Source organism: Drosophila mauritiana, chromosome 2L (genome assembly GCF_004382145.1).
Source record: "Drosophila mauritiana strain mau12 chromosome 2L, ASM438214v1, whole genome shotgun sequence".
NCBI classification, from domain to species: domain Eukaryota; kingdom Metazoa; phylum Arthropoda; class Insecta; order Diptera; family Drosophilidae; genus Drosophila; species Drosophila mauritiana.
Window position 1 is genome coordinate 15,062,968 of NC_046667.1, and position 24,504 is coordinate 15,087,471.

General features: G+C 44.0%; 3 protein-coding genes across 3 annotated transcripts; 1 reads left to right on the forward strand and 2 right to left on the reverse strand.

Moving 5' to 3' along the window:
* Positions 1-201: 201 nt before the first annotated feature.
* On the reverse strand, positions 202-803 carry LOC117137440. The gene is made up of 2 exons (XM_033298880.1): positions 297-803; positions 202-243 (listed from the first exon to the last, which is right to left on the reverse strand). Exons 1-2 carry the CDS (start codon positions 495-497, stop codon positions 202-204), a joined length of 243 nt encoding a protein of 80 aa, XP_033154771.1. The 5' UTR covers positions 498-803.
* A 4,917-nt stretch (positions 804-5,720) lies between these two features.
* Positions 5,721-7,831, reverse strand: LOC117150796 (zinc finger protein 135). The gene is made up of 2 exons (XM_033317854.1): positions 7,618-7,831; positions 5,721-7,554 (listed from the first exon to the last, which is right to left on the reverse strand). Exons 1-2 carry the CDS (start codon positions 7,703-7,705, stop codon positions 5,996-5,998), a joined length of 1,647 nt encoding a protein of 548 aa, XP_033173745.1. The 5' UTR covers positions 7,706-7,831; the 3' UTR covers positions 5,721-5,995.
* A 7,785-nt stretch (positions 7,832-15,616) lies between these two features.
* Positions 15,617-17,743, forward strand: LOC117150805 (damage-control phosphatase ARMT1). Its single transcript, XM_033317863.1, has one exon. It carries the CDS (start codon positions 15,718-15,720, stop codon positions 17,167-17,169), a length of 1,452 nt encoding a protein of 483 aa, XP_033173754.1. The 5' UTR covers positions 15,617-15,717; the 3' UTR covers positions 17,170-17,743.
* Positions 17,744-24,504: the final 6,761 nt, after the last annotated feature.

Here is a 24,504-nt window from a genome sequence, read left to right on the forward strand (position 1 = left end):
GAGACAATTCCATATTTGGCCAAATTCAAATGCCATTAACACGTACGCCATTTGTCGGACTCCCAGAAGAGGATGAGTGCGAGGAGTGGGGTTTCACTTAACGAAAAGCTTCGTCCTTAAAGTAACCATACTAACAAGTCACAAAACTTGTACAAATAATTAAGCTCTTCGCGAGGTATACAAATATATATATAACCCTTTTTATTCCACACTTCTAAGATACAGCGATCTTATACTGTTCAACTAGAAAAGGTGTACGATTATGTCCGATTTTTTTTTAAAGTGCACTTTACAACCTGGGGTTTATTTGTCCACCGTTTCCGCGTTGCCTTCGTGTCGAAAGCCGGCCAGCACGCATTTCCCCTCAGTGCCAAAAAGCGTTCGACATTTAACACTTGTAAATTTCTTTCACCAGCCGACTTGAACTTTTCTGGCGGCGTTTCGTGTTTGTTCCGAATGGAGCTGAAGTCCTCCCGGGTTCGATTGGGGGATTGCATGGTAACCTGTCGTGATTCTTATTTTAATTTGCTTTGACTTGTGCGCCTTTTTCGGGAGGTTTCTCGGCGTCTCTCCACTGGCCATTTGCCGACTTTCCTCGCCGACAGTTATTAGGCCTAAATGCAGAAGCGATGCGGCGATGTTCGGCTCATTAGCAGCGGGCCAAAAAGGTTTCTGCATTGGCAATTATTGTGAACCGTTTGCTGACGAACCCGGCCAAAAGGACCCAAACCGACAAATAAACTAATTTATGGCTGTTTCTTGCAAAATTACGACATCTGGACAGGGGGGTTATTACTTTATTCTTTATTTTAAGGAAAATCAAAACATTTTTATGTGCCCTTACAATTTGAAAGGAAAAACTACCCAAAGCCCGAGCTTGTTCCGCCCAAAAATCGAATAGAGAACATCTATCTGGGTTAAAACTTAACGCAAAGTTGGCCAAACCGAGACATAAATTTCCAAACTTATCTATGCCGGCGGATCGTGAGCTTGTTGGGGTATTTTCGGGGCAAGCAGCTCGTAGTTCGCAGTTCGCGGCTCGAAGCTGACTACATCTGACAAGTGTTAATTGAATTCATGTCGCTGGTAATCATAATAATAATAACAATATCATGTTGTGCTCTCGGATCCCTCCGACTCTGGAGCGCCCCGAGACATGCGCTTGCCGAGCTTTTGATGTCGGCTCTCGATGTCTTTCCATCCATTCTGTCTGCTCGGCATCGTTATAAATTACTCAATTAATGTCAGCGTTTATGTCAGCGCGCCGCCATATAGCCAAACTGAAACGATCCGAGCCGATCCGATCCTGGCCTGGAGTCTGGGATCTGGGGTCTGAAGCCTGGTCCCCGGCCAGAAGATAGGCACATGCAGATAGTACACATAGATATGACATGATAATGGGGCATGTTTAGTGGCTGTCGTCGGTTTAATTAAAAACGGCTTTATGCATAAAACAAAAAGCCCCCTGACTAGCTGACAAGTTGCGCAACTTGACACTTTGCAGCGGCGCTGGAGTGGCGGATGAACTGTTGGACTGGCAGACTGGTGGACGAGGTGTTCCCGGGCCCTTTTCGGCAAGTTCGCTGCCTAAGTCTTTTGTTTCTCTCGTCGGCACTCGACACAAAAAACGTGCAAAATATGATTTTTTCGCTCTGTTTTGGCTTTTTTCCCTTCCATCTTAATTTTTTTGGTAGATTTCGAACGTAACTACTGCTGCTGAAAGCAAAATGTCAATTTTGTGACTGGATGGCTTTTGTCTCTTTTGACGCCCTCTCAATGACGACGACGGCGACGGGTCGAACACCCACGCCCTCGTCTCCTAATAATAAAAACCGTTGAGCTCCGCTTTTGAAATACCCTTTTCAAAAATATAACATATGCTTAAAATGAAGATTATTGCACCACCTAATGGCAGGCACAAGTATCTTCAAGCATGTCCTTTATGTACTTAATTGTATTAAATGAGGTACACCAATTAATTGTTTTATTTTCAAATAAAGGGGAATTTGCATTAAACGTTAAAGATTAATTTTACTTTTTGGTGTCAAAATTGTAAGGTACTTTACTAATAGAGCATGTGTATTGAAATGGCTCACATTCATGTGTTCCACGGATACTGAAAACTAATACCCGGCACGAGCATAATTAAATCTTTTGCCTATCGCCTTTTCTGTGTTGTAATAAGATAAATCCGATTTCAGCTGTATGCAACAAGTGAGCAGCACAACAGGTTGCTCTGCAGCAAATCGAATGTGCGGGTTGAACGCCCAATGGAGAACTAAAAGCGAGGCGCTAAAAGAACAATGTGTCATAGCTATACTCGTGGTATTTTAAAGATCTTGACTGTTCTGCATATACATGTACGTATGTATATACCTTTTTTTCTGAGCACTTAGCCCGCTGACAAGTTGAAGCTTTGCGTGGAGCGCGGTCAGGTTGGGTTCGGATTTTGCCTCATGGGGTTTGGAGGCTCAGACACATTTGAGTTTTTTGATATGCGCTGTCTGTCGCCTGTTGACGGATTTCTGTTTTTTGTCCGGCTTTTGGCCCGGTGTGGGTGGCCCACACATATGGCCAAAACCAGAGCTCGGTGCAATTGTTTCGCCGCTGGCGCCTCAGTGCCATATATCCGAGCCCGATTCGAGCCGGAGTCCACATTAAGGTTTCAAATTGCTTTTTTCTCGCTACGGCGGTTAGATTAAGCTTATTTCCGTATTGAAGTTTCAGCTTTGCGGTTTGAATTAATTAGCCGCCGCGAAAACAAAGTCCCGTCCAGTTCTTTAGCATATTACGAGTGGAAAAGCCAATCTTTATGGTTCTGTGTGCGGTCGAAGTCACAACGCCAACGCACATGAATTTGAATTTCATATCTCCGAACGAATCCGAATGCGAGTCTGAATCCGAGTCGAAATGCCAGCGAGACAATGGTAATTATTAATAATGCAAATAATTATATCGATTCCATTTCAGGGGCGTTGTCTGCATGTGATTTGCTCAGAAGGTTCATATTTTTTTGTGTCGAATCCGTTCCTCGGTTCGCTTTGATCGCGCCTGGCAGTGTGGGAAAAAAGTTCTCATTTGGCTTTTGCCACTTGATGTCTTTTTTTTCTGGGTTCTGTGTCGGTTTCGCTTCGGTTTTGTTATGGCTAATTTGCCTGCGCTGCATTTTGGTTTCCTTTTGATTAATTTGACGTCGACGAGTGCACGGCATCGAATTTATGACTTGGCCAAGTCGTATTTTCGGCCAGTTCCGCCGAAGTGTTGTGTGTGTGGTGGCATGAGTTATGGACAGTCGAGATTGCCGTGCTTGTGGCTAATCATTGCTCTTAGCCGACTTGGTCACTCCTCCACATATGATGTGTCGCTGGAAGCGATGGAACCCAGCTAGAACTGCTCTTTATATATGCAAGGAATTATTTAAAGAATAACTTAAAAACACCTTAACGATGCAAAACTTGTTCCAACCCTGTATGCATTGCCTAATATGGCTTATTTAAGCGAAAGCCAAAATCGATTGCCAATACCCAGGCACAAGTGACTTGGCCTAAACGTTTTCTGTTGTTGGCAGCATTTCAGAAACACGCCGATTAGATCTTAATTCAGAAAATGGCGTTTACTCAACACACGATCAGCTGCCCGAGCTGAGAACAATCATAATTAAATATTAATTTACACTCGGCGCGTTAAACAAACAACACGTACAGCTTAGCGGCCATAACAACAACAATGTTATTACCAATACCCGATAAAAGCAGCAACAAAGGCAAAAACAATGCCTGGTGTCTATGTGTACAGCTGCGGCGCCAGGTAATATTCCATAATTTGTTTCATGTGCCGATTGAAATTATTAAATATTAATGGCCAACGAGCTGGTAAAACGTGTCTTGAATATCTGAATTTAAATAATAATAATTTTGAACGCAAAAATGCATTTAAAAATGCATTTTGAGCGAACTTGGGGCGATCGGAGATTAATTAAACTGCCATGGCGAGGAAGCCGGGCCCAAAATTAGAAAAAGAACAGGGCGTGTGCTGCTGGCCAACGGAAAAGCTGGCCGACTGCCAATTAAGCCAACTCTGCACGTAGCTGCAATAAACGAAACTCGAGCAAAGTGAAAAACACATTTTTCGGTTGTTTTTGGGACTTTGATTTTTTTTTTTTTTTTAAGCTTCGGCGGCCCATAAATTAGCGCTCTAAACGATTGCCTGGCACTTGTCACCAGGCCGCCGTCTCATTTAACCTTTGACCAAATGCCGCTACCAGAGAACCGCGTGCGTTCCAAAAGAGGCGTGGCACTGGCAGCACGCGCACTCAAAATCAAAATAAAAACCTTATAAAAAATCAGGCTGTCCCCGGTTCTGGCGAGTGCTGTCTACCAAATGCAATATGACTTTCAAGTGGCAGCTCTATGGCGTGGTTTCCTAATAGACCAAAAAGCTACCGCTTGCCCCAGCCGAACTCGGAAGGTAAATCGTATCAGGGAATACACTTACAATGGGCTAAAATAATTTAACAAATAGGAAAACAAGATAGACTTACACAGAGATATCAATATAGTTTCGCAAATTAAGCCTGCAAGAGCTTTTAAAACTGAAAACAATTAAACTGACTTGGGTAATGGGAGATATACCATACATCTAACAAATCGCATCTGATTTTGTAACTCCCGAAGTTCTTGTAAGAGCAGACTGCTTATGAACAAAAAGTAAACTGGAAGTTGTGGAGCGTTAGAAACTGCGTGGACGGCTTTTATAATAATGCGAGTGAGTTGAGCCTGAGATCCAGATGGTGATGCAGGGTGGGTGGGGTTCTTTTCGCTATATAAAGTAAGGTGCGGCTGGGCTGTAGAGCGGAAAAGCGGCGCAACTGAAAAACGCGTTTAATTGAGCTTGCCTGCCTGCAACCTGGCTGCCCACTAGCGCCATCTAGCTGCGTGCGGCTGCACCAAAAGCCGGCTTTGTTGATTTTTTCAGTTTGCCTCGAAAAAAAAAAACAAAACCGAAAACAAAATCGATGATTCATCGCTTGGTTTGTTGTTTTGAGTGGATTTCGCCAACTGCAGCAGGCCCACAAAAATACTAGACTGTTGGCGCTTGCCGCCTGCTGCTGTTGTTGATGTTGCTAGTTGCAGTGTTGCTGGTTGCTGGTTGACGGTGACGCAGTCGCAGTTGCAGTTGCAATTGCAGCTGCGCCAATTCTCCTCCGGTTTGCCGTTTGCATTTCGGCGCTTTACGTTCAAAACAATTATTATTCTGGCAATTAATTTTGATTTAAGCAGCGATTTTCAATACATTTCTATACATATAAACGGCTTCATATGTATAGACTGCTTTCCTAGCTCTTTGTAGCCCCCCATTGAGTCTCCCTGACGGTTGAATGTCTCGATTTCTGTGGATTTTCATTTCGAGTGCAGCGATAAATAAACGACACCTACAATGCATTTCCAAGATTGCATCTTTTAGATTGCGATGCGATTTCAACAGTGCGTCCCATAGATAAAGCTAGATAAATAAAGATAAAGTAATAGAATGAGCGAAATTAATTTGTTTACCTTCTTTCAAGAAACTAAATGTGCTGGCTTCTGTTTTCTTGTGTTTTATTTATTTAAAAAAATTAAAATTAAATACATGCAAGTAAATGGCTACCTTCACCATATTTACAAGACTTAAATCATAATGTTTAATATAAAATAAATTATAAGATTAAATTATAAGTTGGTATGTGGTTTGAATTGGGGCTTAATTCTCTGGCACCTTTTTGATTTGTACACGAATGAGTTTTAACAACGAACTATTATACACGGAATTGTCAACGAAAACAATCTTATGCTAAGCTCTCAACTGCGATATGAGTTTTGGAATAATTTAGCGATAACTCTAAATAAATATTTCTGATAAACTAGAGACCCTAAGAGGCAATAAAATTGCCCTGACTAATTTTTGGCACTGACTTTTCCCTGAATCTGACTTCTGACTTTGGCTAAACTGACTAAGATTAATAAATGGCCGGTGGTGGCAATTGGTAGTCCCCGCCCTCCTCCTCTTCGCCATTACTGCTGCCCACACTGCCGGCGTAGTAGAGTTGGTGTGGATTGTGTCCCTCCTCGTAGCCCTGGAGGTGCTGCTGTAGCTGCTGCTGATCAAAGCCCCCTCCTGACCCACTGGGACCTCCACTCTGCTCTGTTTGGCAACCGCTTTGCAGGTGCTTGGCCAGCAGGGACATGCGCGAGAAGGACTTGGTGCAGGTGGGGCACGAGTACTTCTTCACATCCGAGTGGGTTTGCATGTGCGCGCGGAGATTTGACCTATCGGCGAAGGCCCGATTGCAGTGTTGGCAGCTAAAGGGCTTCTCTCCCGTATGGGTGCGTATGTGACCCTGGAGGAGCCATGGTCGCGAAAAGGCCTTGCCGCAGATGGGGCACTTGCAGGGCAGGGTATGTGTGCGGATGTGCATCTTCAGGGCGCCCAGGGACACATAGGTCTTGTCGCAGTTCTTGCAGCTGAAGACCTTCTTCACCTGGTTGCCCTCGGCCGACGGACAATGGAACTGCTGGTGCTTAGAGAGTCCCGAGTAGGTGGAGTAGCTCTTTCCGCAATCCTGGCAATGGTATCGCGGCACTCCCACTGGCTTTTGCATGCTCTGTGCTGAGGCTACATTAGCTGCCTGAATCAAAGCCGAAGCTTGATCCGTGCAGAACTCGGTTTGGTCGACTATGGCACCTGATCCTCCAGGCTGACTTCTAATGATCTTGTACTCGGTGCTTTCGTAGGCGTGCGTTTGTTGATGCTTCACCAATCCTGCATAGGTGGCATAGCACTTGTTGCACTGCTGGCACTGGTAGTACAGATCATTGCTGCTCTTGATCTTCAGCTGGTTGATGTCCTGATTCTCCTGATCCTCTTCCATGTCCATCGGAGGCGGCGCATGCTGCGGAGCCATGTGTTGCATGCTAAGCAAAGCTCTGGCCACGTTCTGCAGATTCATGTTCTCGCTCAGCACTCTCCTCTGGGTTACGGAAAGGTCCTCCGGTTCGGAAAGTGGAGTCGGGGGTGGATAGAACAACTGGGGCGATGGAATGGGTGCTATCTCCTCTTTGATGTTCTGCATTTTCATACAGTCCTCATACTCGGCTATGCTTTTGAGTAGGTTGTTATTGTAGTTTCGCAGGGGAAATTGTTCCTCATCGGCGGGTTCAGCCTTGATGATGGTTGGGCTAGCATCTCTGGCATATCGAAGAGGTAGATGCTGTTCTGGCTCTGGCTCCGGCTCCATTACCTCCTCCTCGGGTGGCAACTCGAATTCACCGTAGCCCAGACGAGCCAGGCTCTTTGCGATTTCCTCCCGGGTGAAGACATCCGGAAAAGCGCGAGCTATCTCACGGGTTTCCTCCCAAATGCGACGGGCTAACTGCTCCTTGGTCTGATTCATGGCGGCATCGAAGCGTCGCCTCAATTCCGTGGGCACCGGCTGAGGTTCTGGTTCGGATTTAGCCATCCAATGGGGCTCCATAGGCACTGCAGCCGAGGCCACGCTCAAGTCCACGGGTCCTTCATCTGTTGGAATCAGCATAAAGTTAGAATACGCCTGCTAAATCACTTCCGTAGCTTTAAACCTACCATGACTTAGGTGATCCTCTGTGCTGGACTCCTCCACCATTATCGGACGCTTCTTGAGCGGGCAGCGGCTGTACTTGAGTTTATCCATGGTTGCTTTGTTAATATTCCTTATGGTTACTGATCACCGATCTTCGATTTTGTATTTAATACTGATCCTTGAACTTAAATCACTGCTCACTCATTTGCTTTTGCCACACGCGTCTCGATCGCTTGGAGTTCCTTGCTCGAATGATGCAACCCGGCAAGGATCAGTCCGGTTTTATAGACTCCCGATCAACCCCCTAGCAGGATGATCAACCCCCTGGGCAAAAAGGATCTTGGCGTCTACCTACTTCCGATGTCGCCCGGGATTCTGTAAATCCACCCCGAACCACGAGCCAAAAGATCCATTCAGCGATCGAGCCACAGCTGTGCGTTCATTGAACGCAGATACAGCTGCAGATCGGGCAAACCGGGGGTACCACTGCCATATAGAGAATCGGTGAGAGAGGGAGGGACCTGGAGACGAGAGGAACAAATCTGTGTGTAAAAAGCGAGCACGTGCCACAGGGCTCTCTTCGTTCCACTCGCCGATCGCCACCAGCTGCCTCTCTGGTTCAGCTCGTATTTCCCCTGATTTTCATTGGTATGAGTGAGCGGCAGCTGGTGGCGAGCTTGCTATTGCTATATACCCGATCAAGTTTATTTATAAGCCTCTTTCGGGTCCGCCTCACACGATCGCTTTGTATATAAGCCTACTGGACGGTTGCTCTTCGGGAGCAGGTGAGCATGCTCTTTGAAGCCCCACCAAGAGAAGCTTCGTTGCCCCACAGTTTTCAACTCTCTTCGCTCTTTGGAGCGCTCTTGTTCCAACTGTCAGTCGTCCCACGAACTTAAGAGATAGCTTTCTGTGGTACTCAGAGGATAATTCAGCTATCTTATAAGCTATCTTAAGCTGTTTATTATGTTTACTATTAAAATTTTGCTGAGCTGAGCTTAAACGATCACATATTCGGCTGACTTTGCTGATCGAAGAGTATGAAGATTTTTCAGGGGCTCGACTTAGGAAATTGTACCCAAATATTTATATACCATTACAACCAAAAAGTCCTCAAGTAAAATAATTAAGATGTATATTCCAATACAGGAAAGTGGTTATATTTTCTCTTTTAAAGCTTTCCATTTTTTGTATGAGATCGCACGCTGTTACAGAAGAAAAGAAGCACTTAGGATTCCAATTGATCTTTATCGAAGCGATCGTCTCCGGCTGGCAGCTGAGTAGGATCAGCACGTGACATTGGCTCCGCCATTAAATCGAGCCAAGCAACAATGCAATGTACCCACTTAGACGTCCACAAAAATATTAATCACCAGGACAAACAGCGCGCAGATCTAAGGTAAATCAACCTTTCCCAGAGTATTGTTCCGGTTCTCCGCCTCCTCGTGTATCGGTGCACTCGGTTGAAATAACCCCCTAGCGGCCATGAAATTTCAATTCCCGATATTAAAGAATCTCGCCATCTGCCAGAGACCTCCAATCCACCCCAAAATGGGCATGTGCCCGGAAAGTTACCTGGCTTTATTTTTCCGATCGGAGCTGAGTGCCTTGGAATGCGCCAAAAGAGAGAGGTTCGTGCAAATCTACCTGGCGCAGTTGTCCCACCCCAAAATCCACAGCATCACCAGACAACCTTCGTCGGAATAAAGCCGGTGATGGTGGTGGAATTGCAGTTTTGGACGTTACTTTCTGGCCAACCCCTCGTCGAGCGTCTTGCAAGGAGTCGCACCCCCCGATCGTCATCCATTCCCGCATCTGCCGACTGTGACACGTACCACAAGGAACTGATTTCGTCTTGGAACTGATTATTCCATGCCACGGGTATTTGGCGCCAAAATCCTGTAACGAACTCAGCTGGCCGAGATGTGTTGTGATCCTTGTAACAATAGGAAATGGTCTCTGATGGTACATTGAAAAGTGAATTTGAATTATAAATAACTGGAATTGATAAACTATTAATCAGGCTTTGATGCTTCGTTGGCTCATCTTTTATAACGAAATTTTAATTCAGGGTAAGGAAATTATGCCTTCAATACTCTAAGATCAAAGAATCTGATACTGATCTTTTAAAAAGTGTTAAAGTTACAAAAAACCTTAAGCGATTGCCAAAATTAGACTGCCAAGTCTTTCGAGTTATTTAATATCTATTTAAGCACTCTTTACAATATAATATTCAACAAAAATATTCAGTATCTGATCGGATTTTCTACCAATAAAGAGATTTCCCCAAGATTTAAATCGGAATTACTTTCTTAAAATAACCCCTTAATTCTCGTATTTATATACGTTTCAAATATGTGCATCCATCATCTCGATTCATCACCACAGCTCAGTTGTGTGCCTAGCCATCTGCCGATGATCATTCGATTCTGACCATGGCCAATTTCACCTTCTGCTTGGCCAGCCCTCGAAGAGTGCAGATTTGCAACAATGCGGATAGTGTCATCAAACCCTGGAACGCCGAGGAAAAGCTAACTGCACATCACCTGGCAGGTAAACCGCAATGGCTAACTGTCCCACACAGATTTCCACTGCTCCACAGCTGAGTGCCTCACTTCAAAGTGTCAAACGGCCGCACAGAGTCGCATAATGAAGTGCAAAATGTCATTAATTTGCCGCCGTCAAGGTGGCAAGGCAGCGAGTATCTGCGGATCGGGGCATCCAACTATCTGTGTATCTGCCGGCTGCAGCTGCGCTCGGGAGCGGACAAAAGAAAGTCGGGCGGCGAAATAGTCGTCCAAGAGCTGTATGCAGAAATCCAAAACGAATCCGATCCCGATCCAGGCCGCTTGTCCCAGCCACACGCCGACTTTTGTCTCACATTGTCACGAGCTGAAGGTTTTTCAAGCCACTGAGCAGACAATGCGGGAGAAATACAAGACAAATACAAGAAAAATGCGATGTCGCCCAGGCCGAGCTGCAATCAAAACAAGATCTTAGAACTATTGGCGCCTGATACGGCGGGGGAAGCTCCAGGTCAGCGAGCATAAACGCCGCTTTTGAAATCCGATATTATTATTTGGCCGGAGAACACGGTAACGGTAATTATAATCGAATAAAAGCAGACAACAGTCTGAAGCTTCCGACGCCGCATAAATTAGTCCCGACTCCGTAGATCGAGACTAAGAAAATATGGAAGCTACGTCTATAATTCAAACTAATTTGTTTTATTGACAGCGTGTGCGCTTCGATAAGAGACCCACCGCACACACTCTCAAATTGGTCAATTATGTGGGGTCCGAAACCCGAGTTTCGGGACTCCAAGGCGTGTTTCATTAGTCGGAGTGACAATAAATTAAGTTTCGACTTCATCGCCGCTAATTAAAATGCGCTCTTGAGATATTAATCTGCTGGGAAGAAGCTTAGTTACTAGTCTCTGTGGTTAACTACACAGGAAATAAAAGTTCACTTGATATCAAAAGCAAACATAATTATAGACTTGGTTGAGATATCTTCATCTAAGCCACAACTATAACAAAATATTATTTGAAAACATCTCTAAAATAATCTCTTATATAAAACATTTTCCTCCGTGTATCTATAAGGTTGGTTTTTCGGACCACCCGCTTGGCATTGGAAAGATAGATCGATCCGCTGATCGCTAGCTTTGGCGCTCTCATCTCGAACTCATAATCACCGGCGAGCTTGTGATTTTATTTTCATAAATGAATCACGATAATAAATTGTTTATGTTTCTTCGGTTCTTCATGGGAAAAAAAGATTAGCATCAGCGTTTATGTTAATGCAATGTTGAGACATCATAAAAATGAAAAATTTGCCGCCTTATTAGTTGCCAACCGAACGAACACATTTGGCAAAAGCTGAATCACTTGCAAATATGCTTGCACATCCGACCATCTTGAGATAATTTCTTGGGGTGCTTGATTTAATTTGCTTATCAATGTCAAACATCCTTTTGGGTATTTCTGCGGTAAAGTTGAAGGGTAAAAGCTGAAGTTCAAGTTCGCTATCGCTTGGGAGGGATAAATAAACTTGGTAAGTGCAGGAAAAAGGCACTCGATTAGATAAAATGCAGCAATATAATCTACTTAAAAGTTTCTGTGAAGTATTATACTTATTTTATGATTTTTCAGATCAATTCAATTTTAAATTAGTTCACTTAACTAAAATATAATTAATCTACCATTGTGGTAGCCAATTCAATGGCTGAGACACACCCATTTATTTATCTATAGTAGAACCCCCATATGATGGCCAATCAATTAAGTGCCATTGAGTGCCTAATATGGAATATAACTATGCCATTATGGAGTGCGAATGTTCCCATGACCAAACAATTTACACTTGCAGAGACGGTGGAGGAGGAGGAGGAGGAGAACGATTCCTGCTCGAGGGGGTGGTCAGGATCAGGTCCACATCATCTCCCTGCAGGATTCTGACCGATAAATAACTTACCCACGCTCGGCGAAATACGGGTTCCGGCTGGATTTCGTCGTGGCTGCGCTGCAGGACTAAGGGATGATCCCTGGCAGGAGTTATTTGTTATTGGAATCACGTGACAAGTTGCTGGCTGGACGACGAGGGGGTTGCGACCGCGCCACTGGGAACCCGAAACAGAAATCATCCCACGGGATTCAATTTATGCGTGTTTGAATGCTTTTGATTGCGCGTTGCTAATTCAAATAAAATTCGACTGCTGCTGCAGTTACTCCTCGATATTTTTTTGTGGCGAGCAGGCAGGAGTCAAGTTGCGTGCTGGTGGTTCAGATGGAGGGAGGATGGTGGATGAGCTGGTTGAGCTGGTGGTGGTGGTGCTGCTGCAATTCCTGCCTCTTTAGCTTTTGTTTTCGTGTTTTTGTGGGCTCACTGCTTTTGTAATCGAATGCTTGAGGGTGCATCAATTTAGCTGACAGCTTTCGCATGTTTTTCTCCTTTTTTATAGTCCCTGGCCACAATGAAGTCAAAAGCATTTGTTTGCCCGTGGGATTCCTAATTAAACGAATTAAGTGGAAGCGAAAACTCTGGGGAAGAGTCCCATTTTTCCTGCCAAAAAATCCGTGCTAGAAACGGCAGCAAATGTCGCCCTAATTATTACAAATGATTTCCAATTTTTATTTTATGCTAATTTAGAAGGCATAACCATATTCGAGCTGTCAGCATTGTATTTACATAAATTTGAGCTATGAAAATGTTTGAAATTATTGCCGCTATATGGTTGGGAATTTTCCTCACCCATGCACCTGAACAGAAGCCCAGAAGTCGGTCTATAAATACGGTTGGGGGCCGTATAATTGATTTATGGCCAATGGATTGCCGCACGCCCAAGATCTCGGCATCAGTCGAGGGGTCGCAGTAGCTACTAAATTTAGACGCAGCTAAAACAACTAATTTAGCCCGATTCCCGGCAGCGTGTTCTTCAGTTTTGTCACGTTCATGGGCAAATGTTTGGCATCATCATGGGGCCATCTTCTTCCCCCCAGGAGAACGTGTCCGTTTGTTTGTTTTCGGGGAGTGAGCCTCTGTCGCTGGCACTGTCACAATTGACACTGACAATGCGGCAGGTACACGATACCACCTCATTCCATCCCATTTCGTCGGCTACTGGTCCCATCGGATCCCGGGAATCCGTTCCGGAGACGTGCCGTTAAGTTGTCAGTGGGTGGGACTTCGATTTCCATGTCTGCCAGCTCCAGTTGCACTTCCAGAGCAGGCGCAGCGAAAGATTAATTGAACGTGCGCCGGCGAGTTATTAATCTTCTCGAGCTTAGTTGGCCGCGTTGCAGTGAGAACAAATTTTAGAAGATGCTAGCTAAGAAAGGAAAAAACATTAAAGCTGTACTAAGTATTTAAAATATCGTTTTACTATATCAACTCAAATTGCAATTGAGATTTAATTTGATAGTATGCACAGAAAGTTTATGGAAACTTGTAAGGTAGTGCTGGTGATTTGTATCAATACCTTATAGGATAGTTAATAGATTTGTACTAATTAAAAGTGCTCCCATTTTTCCAAGTGTGCCACTGGCCATTGTTTCTAAAATATTGTGTGCACTTCCCTCGCTGCGGTGTCAGCTAATGGGACCCGCCACTTGAGCCTTGATTATCCGGCCACATATGCAGCTGCCGCTCTCTCCGCTTTCGTTCTCGCTTTTGATTTTTTTGTTGGGACCCCTAATTTGTTTATGACTCCGATAATGCAATTTTTTACTTGCAACGACCGGGGGCAGCAATCACATAAATATATTCACTGATCTGCTGGGAGCAATTACCGGGTGAGCCATATTTTGTCACTTTTTTCTCGTGCCGGGTGAAAGTTGAGGCATTTTTATGGCAGAACATAATTCGGATGCGGCGAGATAGTCGAGATCGCTGAATTGCTACTTTATGGAATTCGATATCCGTTCGATCTTAATTCGAACTGCTTGGGCTGGGTCTCTTTTTACCGCTCCCGATATCGAACAATGGCCAGTCATAGACGCCAGTCCCCACATGCAAACAAAAAAAAATTGACAATATTGCGTAGCGATGAGCACATGCCAGAACTTTGCCACAATAACTACACAGCTGCTCGGCGATTTCGGTTTTGTGATTTCATAAGGGAACGTAATTCGGTCTTAACCGCCTTCCAAGTTCACCCAAGACACTGAAGATTCAAATACCCTTGCCCCATTAAACAAGTTGTAATTTTATATATTTTGCTTTGATTTCAAATCATATCATATCTATTGGTTCTCAAAATTAGAAAGAATTTAAAGGTATCTATTATGTTTTATAGGGTATATACCCTAAAGGTTAAGTCTCCGTGGCAACACGCTACGGAAAGTATGTAGCACCTTGAGTCGCAAATTTAAAGATAGCTATAAGAAATCACCACCGAACTTGGAACCGGATTTTCACGGGGGAAGTTTTCTATTTCTGAGGAAGAGAACACCTGGATGCGAAACGGCGGGGTCTAAGGTGCACGGCCAGCGATAAGAAGCCGCAAGTTTCACTATTTTGACGCACCGGTGTCTGCCACAGAAAGGGCTAAGTTATACACTGTGCAAATTATTGATTTTATGAAAGCTGAATCTCCCATTTGTATTGTTATTTTGTTATTTTTGTATTTCGCCCAGTCTTGTAGTATATTTAAAAATGAATTGTACTTTAAAGGATTGTATCTTCAGGTTTTTTTCTCCGTGTCATGTTATGAGTGTGTCATGGGCAAACAAACAATATCATATCAGTTCGGCTTCCTTTGGCAAATGCTTATGCAAATAAGGTAGAAACTGTACGATCGGGACGAACACTTGCGTCATCCGCAGTTCATAAACATTCAATTGGATCGGATCGGAACCGAAAGGGGTTGTCAGAGGAAGTGCACACCTTGCTCCATTAGCATAGTATTAACCCCGACAACTGTGAGATTGAGATTCCCACAGTGCCGCGGACTTGTTTATTAACATGTGACAATTATGCTAACTGCAATAACCCTCAGCCAACCCTTAGCCTTCCTAAGATTTTCATTTATCCGGGACTGCAGCTCGAACCCATCCCAAGCCGGATGCAATCAGGGATCAAGGGCAAGCACTCTAAGAATATGCAAATTTCATTTGCCACCGACCGTGTAAATTACACTTGGACATGCCGCGATGCGGATAACACCTGGGCATCGGAAGGAAGAGGATCCATACAGGGGAAACGGGAAGGTGGGATCACATTAATGCCGCGAGGTTTCCCACAGTACTTACCAAGTTTATGTGGGGACATTTCTGGTAACTTCCCTTGGGGCGATCAAGGATGTGAGTTGTTGAATAAACGCTGCTTCAGTGGAAATCAACACCGAAAGCCCTTATTTACTTATTATCATTTGATTGAATTTAATGAGACTTTATCACGAAGTTCTTAGCTTATAAGCTTCATAAGAAGTAATACTGAATTACCAATTATTTATTGAACATGATTTTGAAGTTCTCGATACCCAGGTAAGACTTGTTAAAAATTTTTGATTCCTTAGTAAGTTTTCAGAATAAATTCCTGAAAGGCTGTAGCCTTTCCCTTTTTATTTTTCTTCCTAAAAAAAATACAAAATCAAGCTGACTATCAAACTCAAAATAAAAAGTATGGGCTGGCGTGCCTCAACGCACTCGGATAAGTCCACTACCACAGATCTTTTTGAGGGCCCAACTCCTCGCCATTCCCTGCTGTCCGGAAGATACAAGCAGAGTTTCGCCTATTTGACGCTAAGAACTCGAATGCCGGGAATTATGCAGCAGATTATTATGCGGCTTCTATCCGATTTGCCTGATCTGGTGAATAAATATGGCGAGGAAGTGCGCAAGGATGTCAAGCAAATAGTGGATGCCGTAGAACGACTCAAGATGGAACTGAACCGAGATCGACAGTTCCTGCTGTTTCACGGTGCTGAGCCTGACAAGGTGGAGTGGAATGCCTTCATAACTGAGATGCCACGTCCCAAAAAGTCCTTCTTTCGCGCCTGCTGGCTTCATGCCGAGTGCTACTTGTACAGACGAATCTTTTCCTTCTTCGAAAACAGTCGCCATCTTCAGAAATACGACTGCTTCGATCACTTGAAAAAGGAGGATCTGATGCTCAGCGAGGTGGCCATGAGTGCCCTGGCTAAAGCCACGCGAGGATTGGCCAAGAGTTTCGATGCGTTCAGCAAGCTTTTGCGGATTAACCTGTGGGGAAATCACTTCGAAATGCAAATTGGCGCCTTTAAATTCACGGAGGAAGATAGCAAGGACGATATAAATGTGCTGGTTAAGGTGGCTGACATCGATAGGATCCTCCTCGTGGACGACACCACTCTGATTTGGAATTGCTTGGTGTTGGCGAGCAAGAGCAGCGGGAATCGCATTGTGGACTTCATCTGTGACAATGGAGGCTTCGAGTTCTTCACAGATATGCTGTTACTGGAATATATGGTGGATAATAACCTGGCCACCCAAGTGCGTCTTCACGTCAAGGCCATTCCGTGGTATATATCCGATGTTACGCGTGCGGATATTGAATGGACTTTAGATTTTCTGACTGGACACCGGGATGAGTGCCTTTCGGCGTTGGGCAAAAAGTGGACACACTTGATGAATACCCAGAAAATCGTTATAGCTCCTACATCGTACTTCTGGACTGGGCCACAACCATATTTCGTTATGGTGGAATCCGATATCGAGCTCTATCGTATGCTCACCACCTCCAAGCTGGCCATATTCAAGGGCGATCTCAACTACCGAAAGTTGCTGGGAGACTTCATATGGGATTCCACAGAGGAGTTCATCACTTGCCTGCGCGGCTTTAGACCCACCAATATATGTGCTCTGCGAACTGTCAAATGCGAAGTGGTTTGCGGACTGTCGGAGGGATTGGCGGATTCGCTCCTAAAGAACGATCACAACTGGATGATCTCAGGCAACTATGGCGTTATCCAGTACACCGATTCACTGAAATGTTCCTGCGCCTTACCAGGCCCAGACAGCAGTGAGAAAAACACCCGTATGCTGGGTATGGTGGTGCCCCAGTCCGAAAGGTCGACCTTAATCACCAATAAATGAGTGCGAATTTGTCAGTTGAAAATCGAATGGCCTCGTTACACCCACTCGGAATCAGGTTGGTTGCAAGTGCTTCTCTCTCTCTCAAAAAAAGCCCGAGGGATTGTTTGGGCCCGGCTCTAACAGCGACTCTTTCCGGCCAATTGCCGCTTGACTAATGCTGTGGTTTTTATAGATGGCGCGCACATGCGCACCCATTTGTCCTGACGACTCCCAATTTGGAAATGGAAAGTTGCCACACCGGCAAATGTTGCCAAAGGCGCGAATTCAAGGCAGCAAAAAAATATGAAAATTGAATATGTGCTGATTAAATTAATTGTCTCTCGAAATCAAATTTGTCACAGAAAACTACTGAAAATCTCAGCTATTGTTTTCAATTAATTGAAAGTAGGCAACTATTATTGACTTCACTTTCTTGTTAGTTAGGCAATAATCCCTATTGTTTGGAATACCTTTTGTGCAAAAAAAATAATATTGCTCCACTAAGTTTAAACAAATTTCCCAGGCTCATTTTCTTCAAATTTTTTCAACCGGTTGCACCTCAATAAATATTATATCGATGGGAGACCAAGATCGTCGCATTAGATTTGGTATCATGCAGAGCTTTCTCAGTAATTTGAAACCATACGAAAAAGTATCGACTAATAATTGTAAGAATGCTCCTTTAAATTCTGCCGATTCAAATTAAATCATTTTACTTGATTGCCCATTCCAAGTGAGTAAATATAAGAAAGCAGCGATCTAGAAATATTACAAAATCAAATGAACATTCTCACAGCCATTAAGGAGGCAATTTTTGAAAAGAGCAACATGAGGCCGCCGAATTCCGCTGCACATTTTCCGCCGTAGATCAGGTACAGTTTTCAAAACATCGCTGGCGATTAATCATCAGTATAGCAATGTTTGAGAACTCGACTGATTTATTTTCCCACCAAAATACGAAAGCCACCCTGCCGTCGGACAGGATTTACTGCGCAGCTGCAGGACAACCAACACACTCACGAAGAACATCGTGCAGCTTCAATAGCAACAGCCTGCTGCTGGGTGGCATGGGGTGGGTTATGTGTAGGGCTTGTCCTTGAAGGCACCCGGTGTTTGGCTGTTTGGTGCCCGGTAAATGGTACCCGACACCAGGTTGCTGTCAAGCGACGCCTCTTCAGAGCCGGTGCTTTTGTCTCACTTGGCAACGTCGGGGTTGCAAAACTTTTCCCACCATTCCGACCCTGATTTCCACCCCACTCGAATCGGGGTGAGTGGATAGTGCGCAGGTATGCAACAGAGGACCAGCTGCCGGCATGCAAACGAGTCCAACAAAGCTTTTGCCACACTCAATTGGGATCTTACTCTGATGGAAAATTACCAAAATCCAGAATGTCCAAAGAGATTACTATGTATGCCAGAAAAAAACGTAGAATTAAAATTGGAAAGTCTTTCAGATTTTCAAGAGAGATTGTCTTTAATTTAATAATTTACTATCAAAACATATTATTTTGTATTATTTGTAGATTACGGATTTGTCAAATAAGTTATTGGGGGAATATCTAAGACACATGAGTCATAATCGATACAATCCCCTACTTTGTATATTCAACTATTTGATATATCAATGATGGCACCCTAGAAAAGTTCATAGTTTAAGCATGCACTTCTCACCCGGAAGTACAGCGATTGCTATAGGCCGATCAAGTGAGTCACGCATGGGTCACTATTAAGTATTACGAAACTTTCAAACAAACTGTTTGCCAGAGTGTAACAGCTCGATTTATGGTTCACTCTGGACTAGTTTATAGGTAAAGTGATAAGCAGGAAGTACTCACGACGACAATACCACCCGTTCAGCCATTAGCGGGAGCCACCTGAATTATGGGCGAATTAAATCGAACTCGATTCGCGGGCAATTATCTGGGGTAGCCGGGGATTGGAAATCGGGTGACTACAAGGGGAACCCGAAAGAGCAGTTGACATAAACCTTTCGCCAGCAGCTCCTCCGCCAAAGGCGCTGACAAGTGGTTGGGTTGTGCCGCAAAAAGGTCAACATTTCGTAATCAGCTTAGTGGCTTTTGTATGCACGTAACCATAACCATGCCCCATGTCATCCTGTATTTCACAGGAACCGCGAGCGGTTTGCACCGGGCCATACTGTCAACCCGCCAGCGGCGCGAGATTGTGGAACACCGTTCGCCGGCTGACCAAGTGGTCGCTCGTTGCCCAAAAAAAGGAAAAATGACTAGAAAAACTGCGACTATCAGCCGCTAACATTCAAATTCAAATTTGCTTAGGCCCACCGACAAAAATTAGGCGCAGACTTGGGCGCTAATCTGGTTTTAAACTGAGTTTGGGTCTGCGTCCAGTCTGCTGCCGCGATGCGGGTGTGTTCCGAGCCACGCAGAGTTCCACGTCTTTCTTGGCCATTGAGCAGCCAACTTGGGACTGCCAAAATAGCTAGATCGCATCAAAATATATTACCTTTAATTATTATTTTAGCTTTATAATATTTCTTATGCCGATTAAGTAAATATATGAATCCAATATGAAATATTATGTTGTAACTAAACTATAAATTTATATTATGATATGAAAACTATTAATGAAATAACTTTAAAGCCCACTTACAGAAAATTTAAATGCTTTTAAAGCGAATGTTTTAGTAAATTATCTATTGTGCAAGTATTGTAGAATGTATTATATTAGTTATAGTATTTTAATGCTATTCGTGCAATGAATTTGATATCAATAAGTGTGCAATAGGTCCTTTAAAATAGCCAAACTGGTTGGGATCTAAAATAGCCAAGTAGCCAAGACCGGCACGCTTGATGGCCAGTTACTAGCCTTTTGCCTCACCCCATGTCCAGCAACCAGTTTGCAGGCGAGGTGCTCGAGTGTGTGGGGCACCCGCACCTGGCCAACTGCCCAACTTACGACTTTCGGCGAGTTCAACTGACCAGCTGCCAACCGATTCTCCCTGCCCTACCCACCCTAGTCTGCGGGCCGATCCTGAGCAGGGCTGTTAGCCAGACATCATCCTTTAAAGTTTTTAACTAAATGGGTGTTTAGAAAAAAGGCTCCTGAATATAGTAGAGCAATGAATTGGGTTATTATTAGGAAAACTTAAATACTTTACAATGCCTTTAAACAAAAATAAAGGGTTTGTTACTTATTCGGTTTTTATTTTACAATGGATATATGGAGTGTGTTACAAATGTAATTAAAACTGTAAGAGGTTATTCAAGGTAAGCTTTTCAAAAAAAAAAAAAAAAAAAACAGGAAACCTATTAAAAAAATATAAAACCCATTAATCTTTTCAACGGCCTTAATCCTTTTAATGTTTTGAATGTTCACTATTGCCATTGATAAGGCAAGTGCTTTTCACAAGAAATGTGCGCAAAAAGCCTATTAAGTATTAATGGTTATTTGTCTGGGACATGTAGATATGAAAATATGGGTTTATGGCGAAATAAAATTTGAACTTTTGTGTTTGTTTAATACTAAAGCAGTCCACACCCGTTGGACATTGTCGGAAAATTAGGAAATTAACACCGAGTCCTGGGCGACACTTTGACTGAAGATTGATGGTCCAGTCGGGCGGGCCAGAGAAACGCCTTTCCATTTTGAATGGAAATAGAAAACAGGTTGCCAGAGACCCACAGCCAAATACAAATACCCCAAGTGCGCTGTAATTCGTCTACTCAACGCCAGAGCCTGATTTGCTGATTAGCAACACTCTTTCCGTCATATTCTGAAACCCAATTACAACGCCACTGACAAGACAAACGGCCAAACAGTTGCGACTCCAGTCTCCCAGCCTGGGCCACGTGAACACCCTTATGCAAAAACAAATCAAAACAGCATAAAAAGTCGTAAATCTGTGCCGAAAACAAAAAAAAAATACAAACCAACGGTCTTAGAGCATGTGCCATAGCCAAAAAGGCGAAGAAAAAGTCTGGCTAAAACCACGGCCAAAAACCTCTAGCCAAGACACTTGGCCACTCGAGACAGCGGCTGCTGTGATAAAATATGAGACAGTGGGGCAGACAGTCAGCGGTTTCGGTTTTTTGGCGGTGCAAAACGTGGGGCAGGCAATGATTCAGTAGAAAAGCAGCCAAAGGAAAGAAGTCCGCCGAGACACTCCAATATATATGACCCGCCGGACAGACGTCTGAGCACTAGACGCCACCTAGCGAGCGAGTGGGGAAACCAACCTGTCAGCCCAAGATATAAAACTCCGATTAGAGATGTGTGAGGTGAGGTGTTCAATGATGTTGCGATTAAATTGGAATTAATAAATTGAATAATTAAAGAAGATGTTTCGAAACAGTCCATTTTGTACTCAAAAGATATAATTTAAGTTAAATTATTATTGCATAATAATGATGCGTTTTTCAAGACTGTGTCCATTCTTATTCTTACTCTTACTCTTCAAGACTCTAATTTCTATTCTTAATTTGGCGAATGATTACGATTTCTGTATTCTAGTTATTTTAAACTTTAGAATTTAAAATATGTATTAAATAACAAAAAGAAGCCGTGTCACGCTGCCTCCGCCAGCATACTCATTCGCTCTCTCCATATGCAGAGTGGGTTCCTTTTTGAAAATGTCATGCTTTTGTTGCTATTTCCAATATTTATTTATTTGCCAGGCAGTGCGCCGATGCATTAGAGGCAATGAAATAAATAAAAATTGAAATTGACCACGTCAGAGAATTTTGGCATTCATAATGCATGAGTTTTGATTTCTTGGCGACGTCGCCGTTGGCCAAATATAAAAAAAGGTCCAGCGCGAAAAATCACTTAACTTTTTCATTGAATGCGGATAGCAGGATTTATGTTAACTACTCGACTTGTTATAATTGGTATATTAAATGATTTAACAGCCTGCCTGTGCTCGCAGCCCAAACAGAAATCAATTCGCATCGCGAGAGGGTGTAGCATGGGATTTGGATGTGGGACCTGGAATGGAACTCTGACTTCGAATCCCCGACTCTGGACATTCGCCCGAAAACTGGCTTAATATTATTTATGAGCCGACTGCCCGCCATATCACGTAATAATCACGCACATAAATGGCCAGTTAAATGCTGGCCAGACCTCTCGGGCCAGTTGCATTTCATATTTCATCTCGGTTGATATTTGCAAAACATGCGCGAGAGTGGCGCAAATAAAAAATTAAGTAATAGATTTTGTAGCTGCGATAACGCAAAAGTGCTAAAATATTTCAAAATGCGTCAAAGCTAATTTATAGATAATTTTTATTTAACAGCGACGAATTGTATGCGGATTAGACCACCAAACGAGGTACTTTCTGATTTGTGGGAGTAAAGAGTTTTTGGGCTCGCAGATCTGATTAAGGTGGCATTTTTATACTTTAAAGCGTGAGTGGTGTTTTTCGGTTTATTGTTTGGTATATCAGGCTCTTACTTTCATAATACAATTAAATATTTATTTAAATATTTATGAGACATTTTTGGCAATAAAAATTTACGTCAAGTTGCCTCAGTGCCTCAACCAACTCAAGGAAAACTCTACCCAAGTCAGTTGAACAGCTCGCTTGTCAATTGTACTGGCACAACAGCATCACACAATTACAAGAAAATTGCCAGCGATTGATGTCCATGGAACGTCATACCGATATCCAATAGCCAAGACCACATCCATGCCATGTCCGAGCGGAAAACATGCCGTGACTGCCAGGGAGTCGCGGACTCGGTTTCGGATTCAGAGTCAGGGCTGACAGTTGAATCACCTTCATTTTTAATGGAGACAAGTGTCAGTAATTTATGCACAATGGCCCCGGCAAAACGAAGAAGATGCTGCACAAACAAGCGCAGAAATTGATGCACAAGTTAAACAAATTAAAATCGATTGTCGGCCAGCCAGCCAGGCTCTGGATCTGGCTCTGGCTCTCCAGTGAACCTGAGCTGGAGTCTCGGCCATAGACTTTGACTGTGACTGAGCCTCGATTCCAGGGTCAGGTTAGTGTGCGCGGGGTCAATGCGAATTGTGTGAAAATGACCGCAGTCGGTCGGCGATTCTCTGAGTGTAAGCGATCTTGGCACTTCATTATTCACGCGCGTGCTTCGTTCAAGGCTCGCGGCTGGCTCGAATCTGGACCCTGGCCATAAGACTGGCTCTAAGTTGGGTCCCTGGCGGAAATGTCAATGGCAAATCACTTAATTTGTATGGCAATTTTCGCCATTCGACCGCTAGGAGAAAAGAAAACGTGCTGGGGAAAATTGTGGCCAGTGCTCACGATGGTGCAAATTCGATCAAATAATGTACAAACATTATTGTGGATTATCCCAGTGGTGTTTCTTTTTCAGTTTCTAAGCTGTGATCGTTTGTCGTTCGACAGTTAAGTTGCCCCGGAGCAGGGGACTCTCCGTGACCTCTCGAGACAGGGTCAGTGAGGTCAAGCAAGTGGGATCTACCAGTGCTACATAGTTGCTTGCTCAGCTTAATTCTTGAGAAGTGCGGAGGGAGGCGCTGAACTGGGACGGTATTTAAGAATATCTAATTACCAAATTCAATTATTCGAGTGGTTGGTTAATTTTTTAATTATTTGTATCTTTAAAAAAGCTAAAAATCCTCTTTTTTGCTGAATTTGTAATTCTTTTATCGCAGCTTAACCTATGTAAGAGCACTTGTGGTGATGTCAGGTCATCTAATAAGCTCCACAATGGAAACCGCAGAGAGCAAAAACGACAATAATGAGCTATGGACAAACTACAATGGGTCAGACTCATCAGTGGTTCTGTACAAAAGCTCTGCGATCCACCCTCAGATGGCCACATGTCAACCCTCTCCTAGCCGCCAGATGACACACCCACATCACAATCCATACCCACGTCCAATGAAGACGCGTGTCGCTGGTCAGCCCACAATGGAGTTGGAAATTTAGACGGAACGATGGAGTTCGCGATAGCGGAGCGCGTGTCACACAACAACAAGTCAAACCGGAAAGCAGACGATCCCCAGAGAAGGAGTACCAGGACTAGGACCACGACCAGGACCTGCATACTGCCGGCAAAGAAGGTGGAACTGCAGAAGGTCGCAGCAGAACAAAACGGAACGTGCAAAGTGTGGGTCACGTGTCGCATATTAAGCACTGAACGCTGCTCGAAACGTATGTCAAATGTCCGGGCCATCGGCAGCGAGGGGTTAAGCCGCCGGCGCGCATGAAGCGAGGGGTTAAGCCAACAGGGCGAGGGTGTTCAGGCAGCCGTGACGCCCACTTGCCACCCTCACCCTTAGCGCCTAGCTCATCCCTTCCCCTTGTTGACTTTCAACTGTGTGGCCAGCGAGCAATTACATGAAACAGTGAGGGTACACTGAAAAACAATA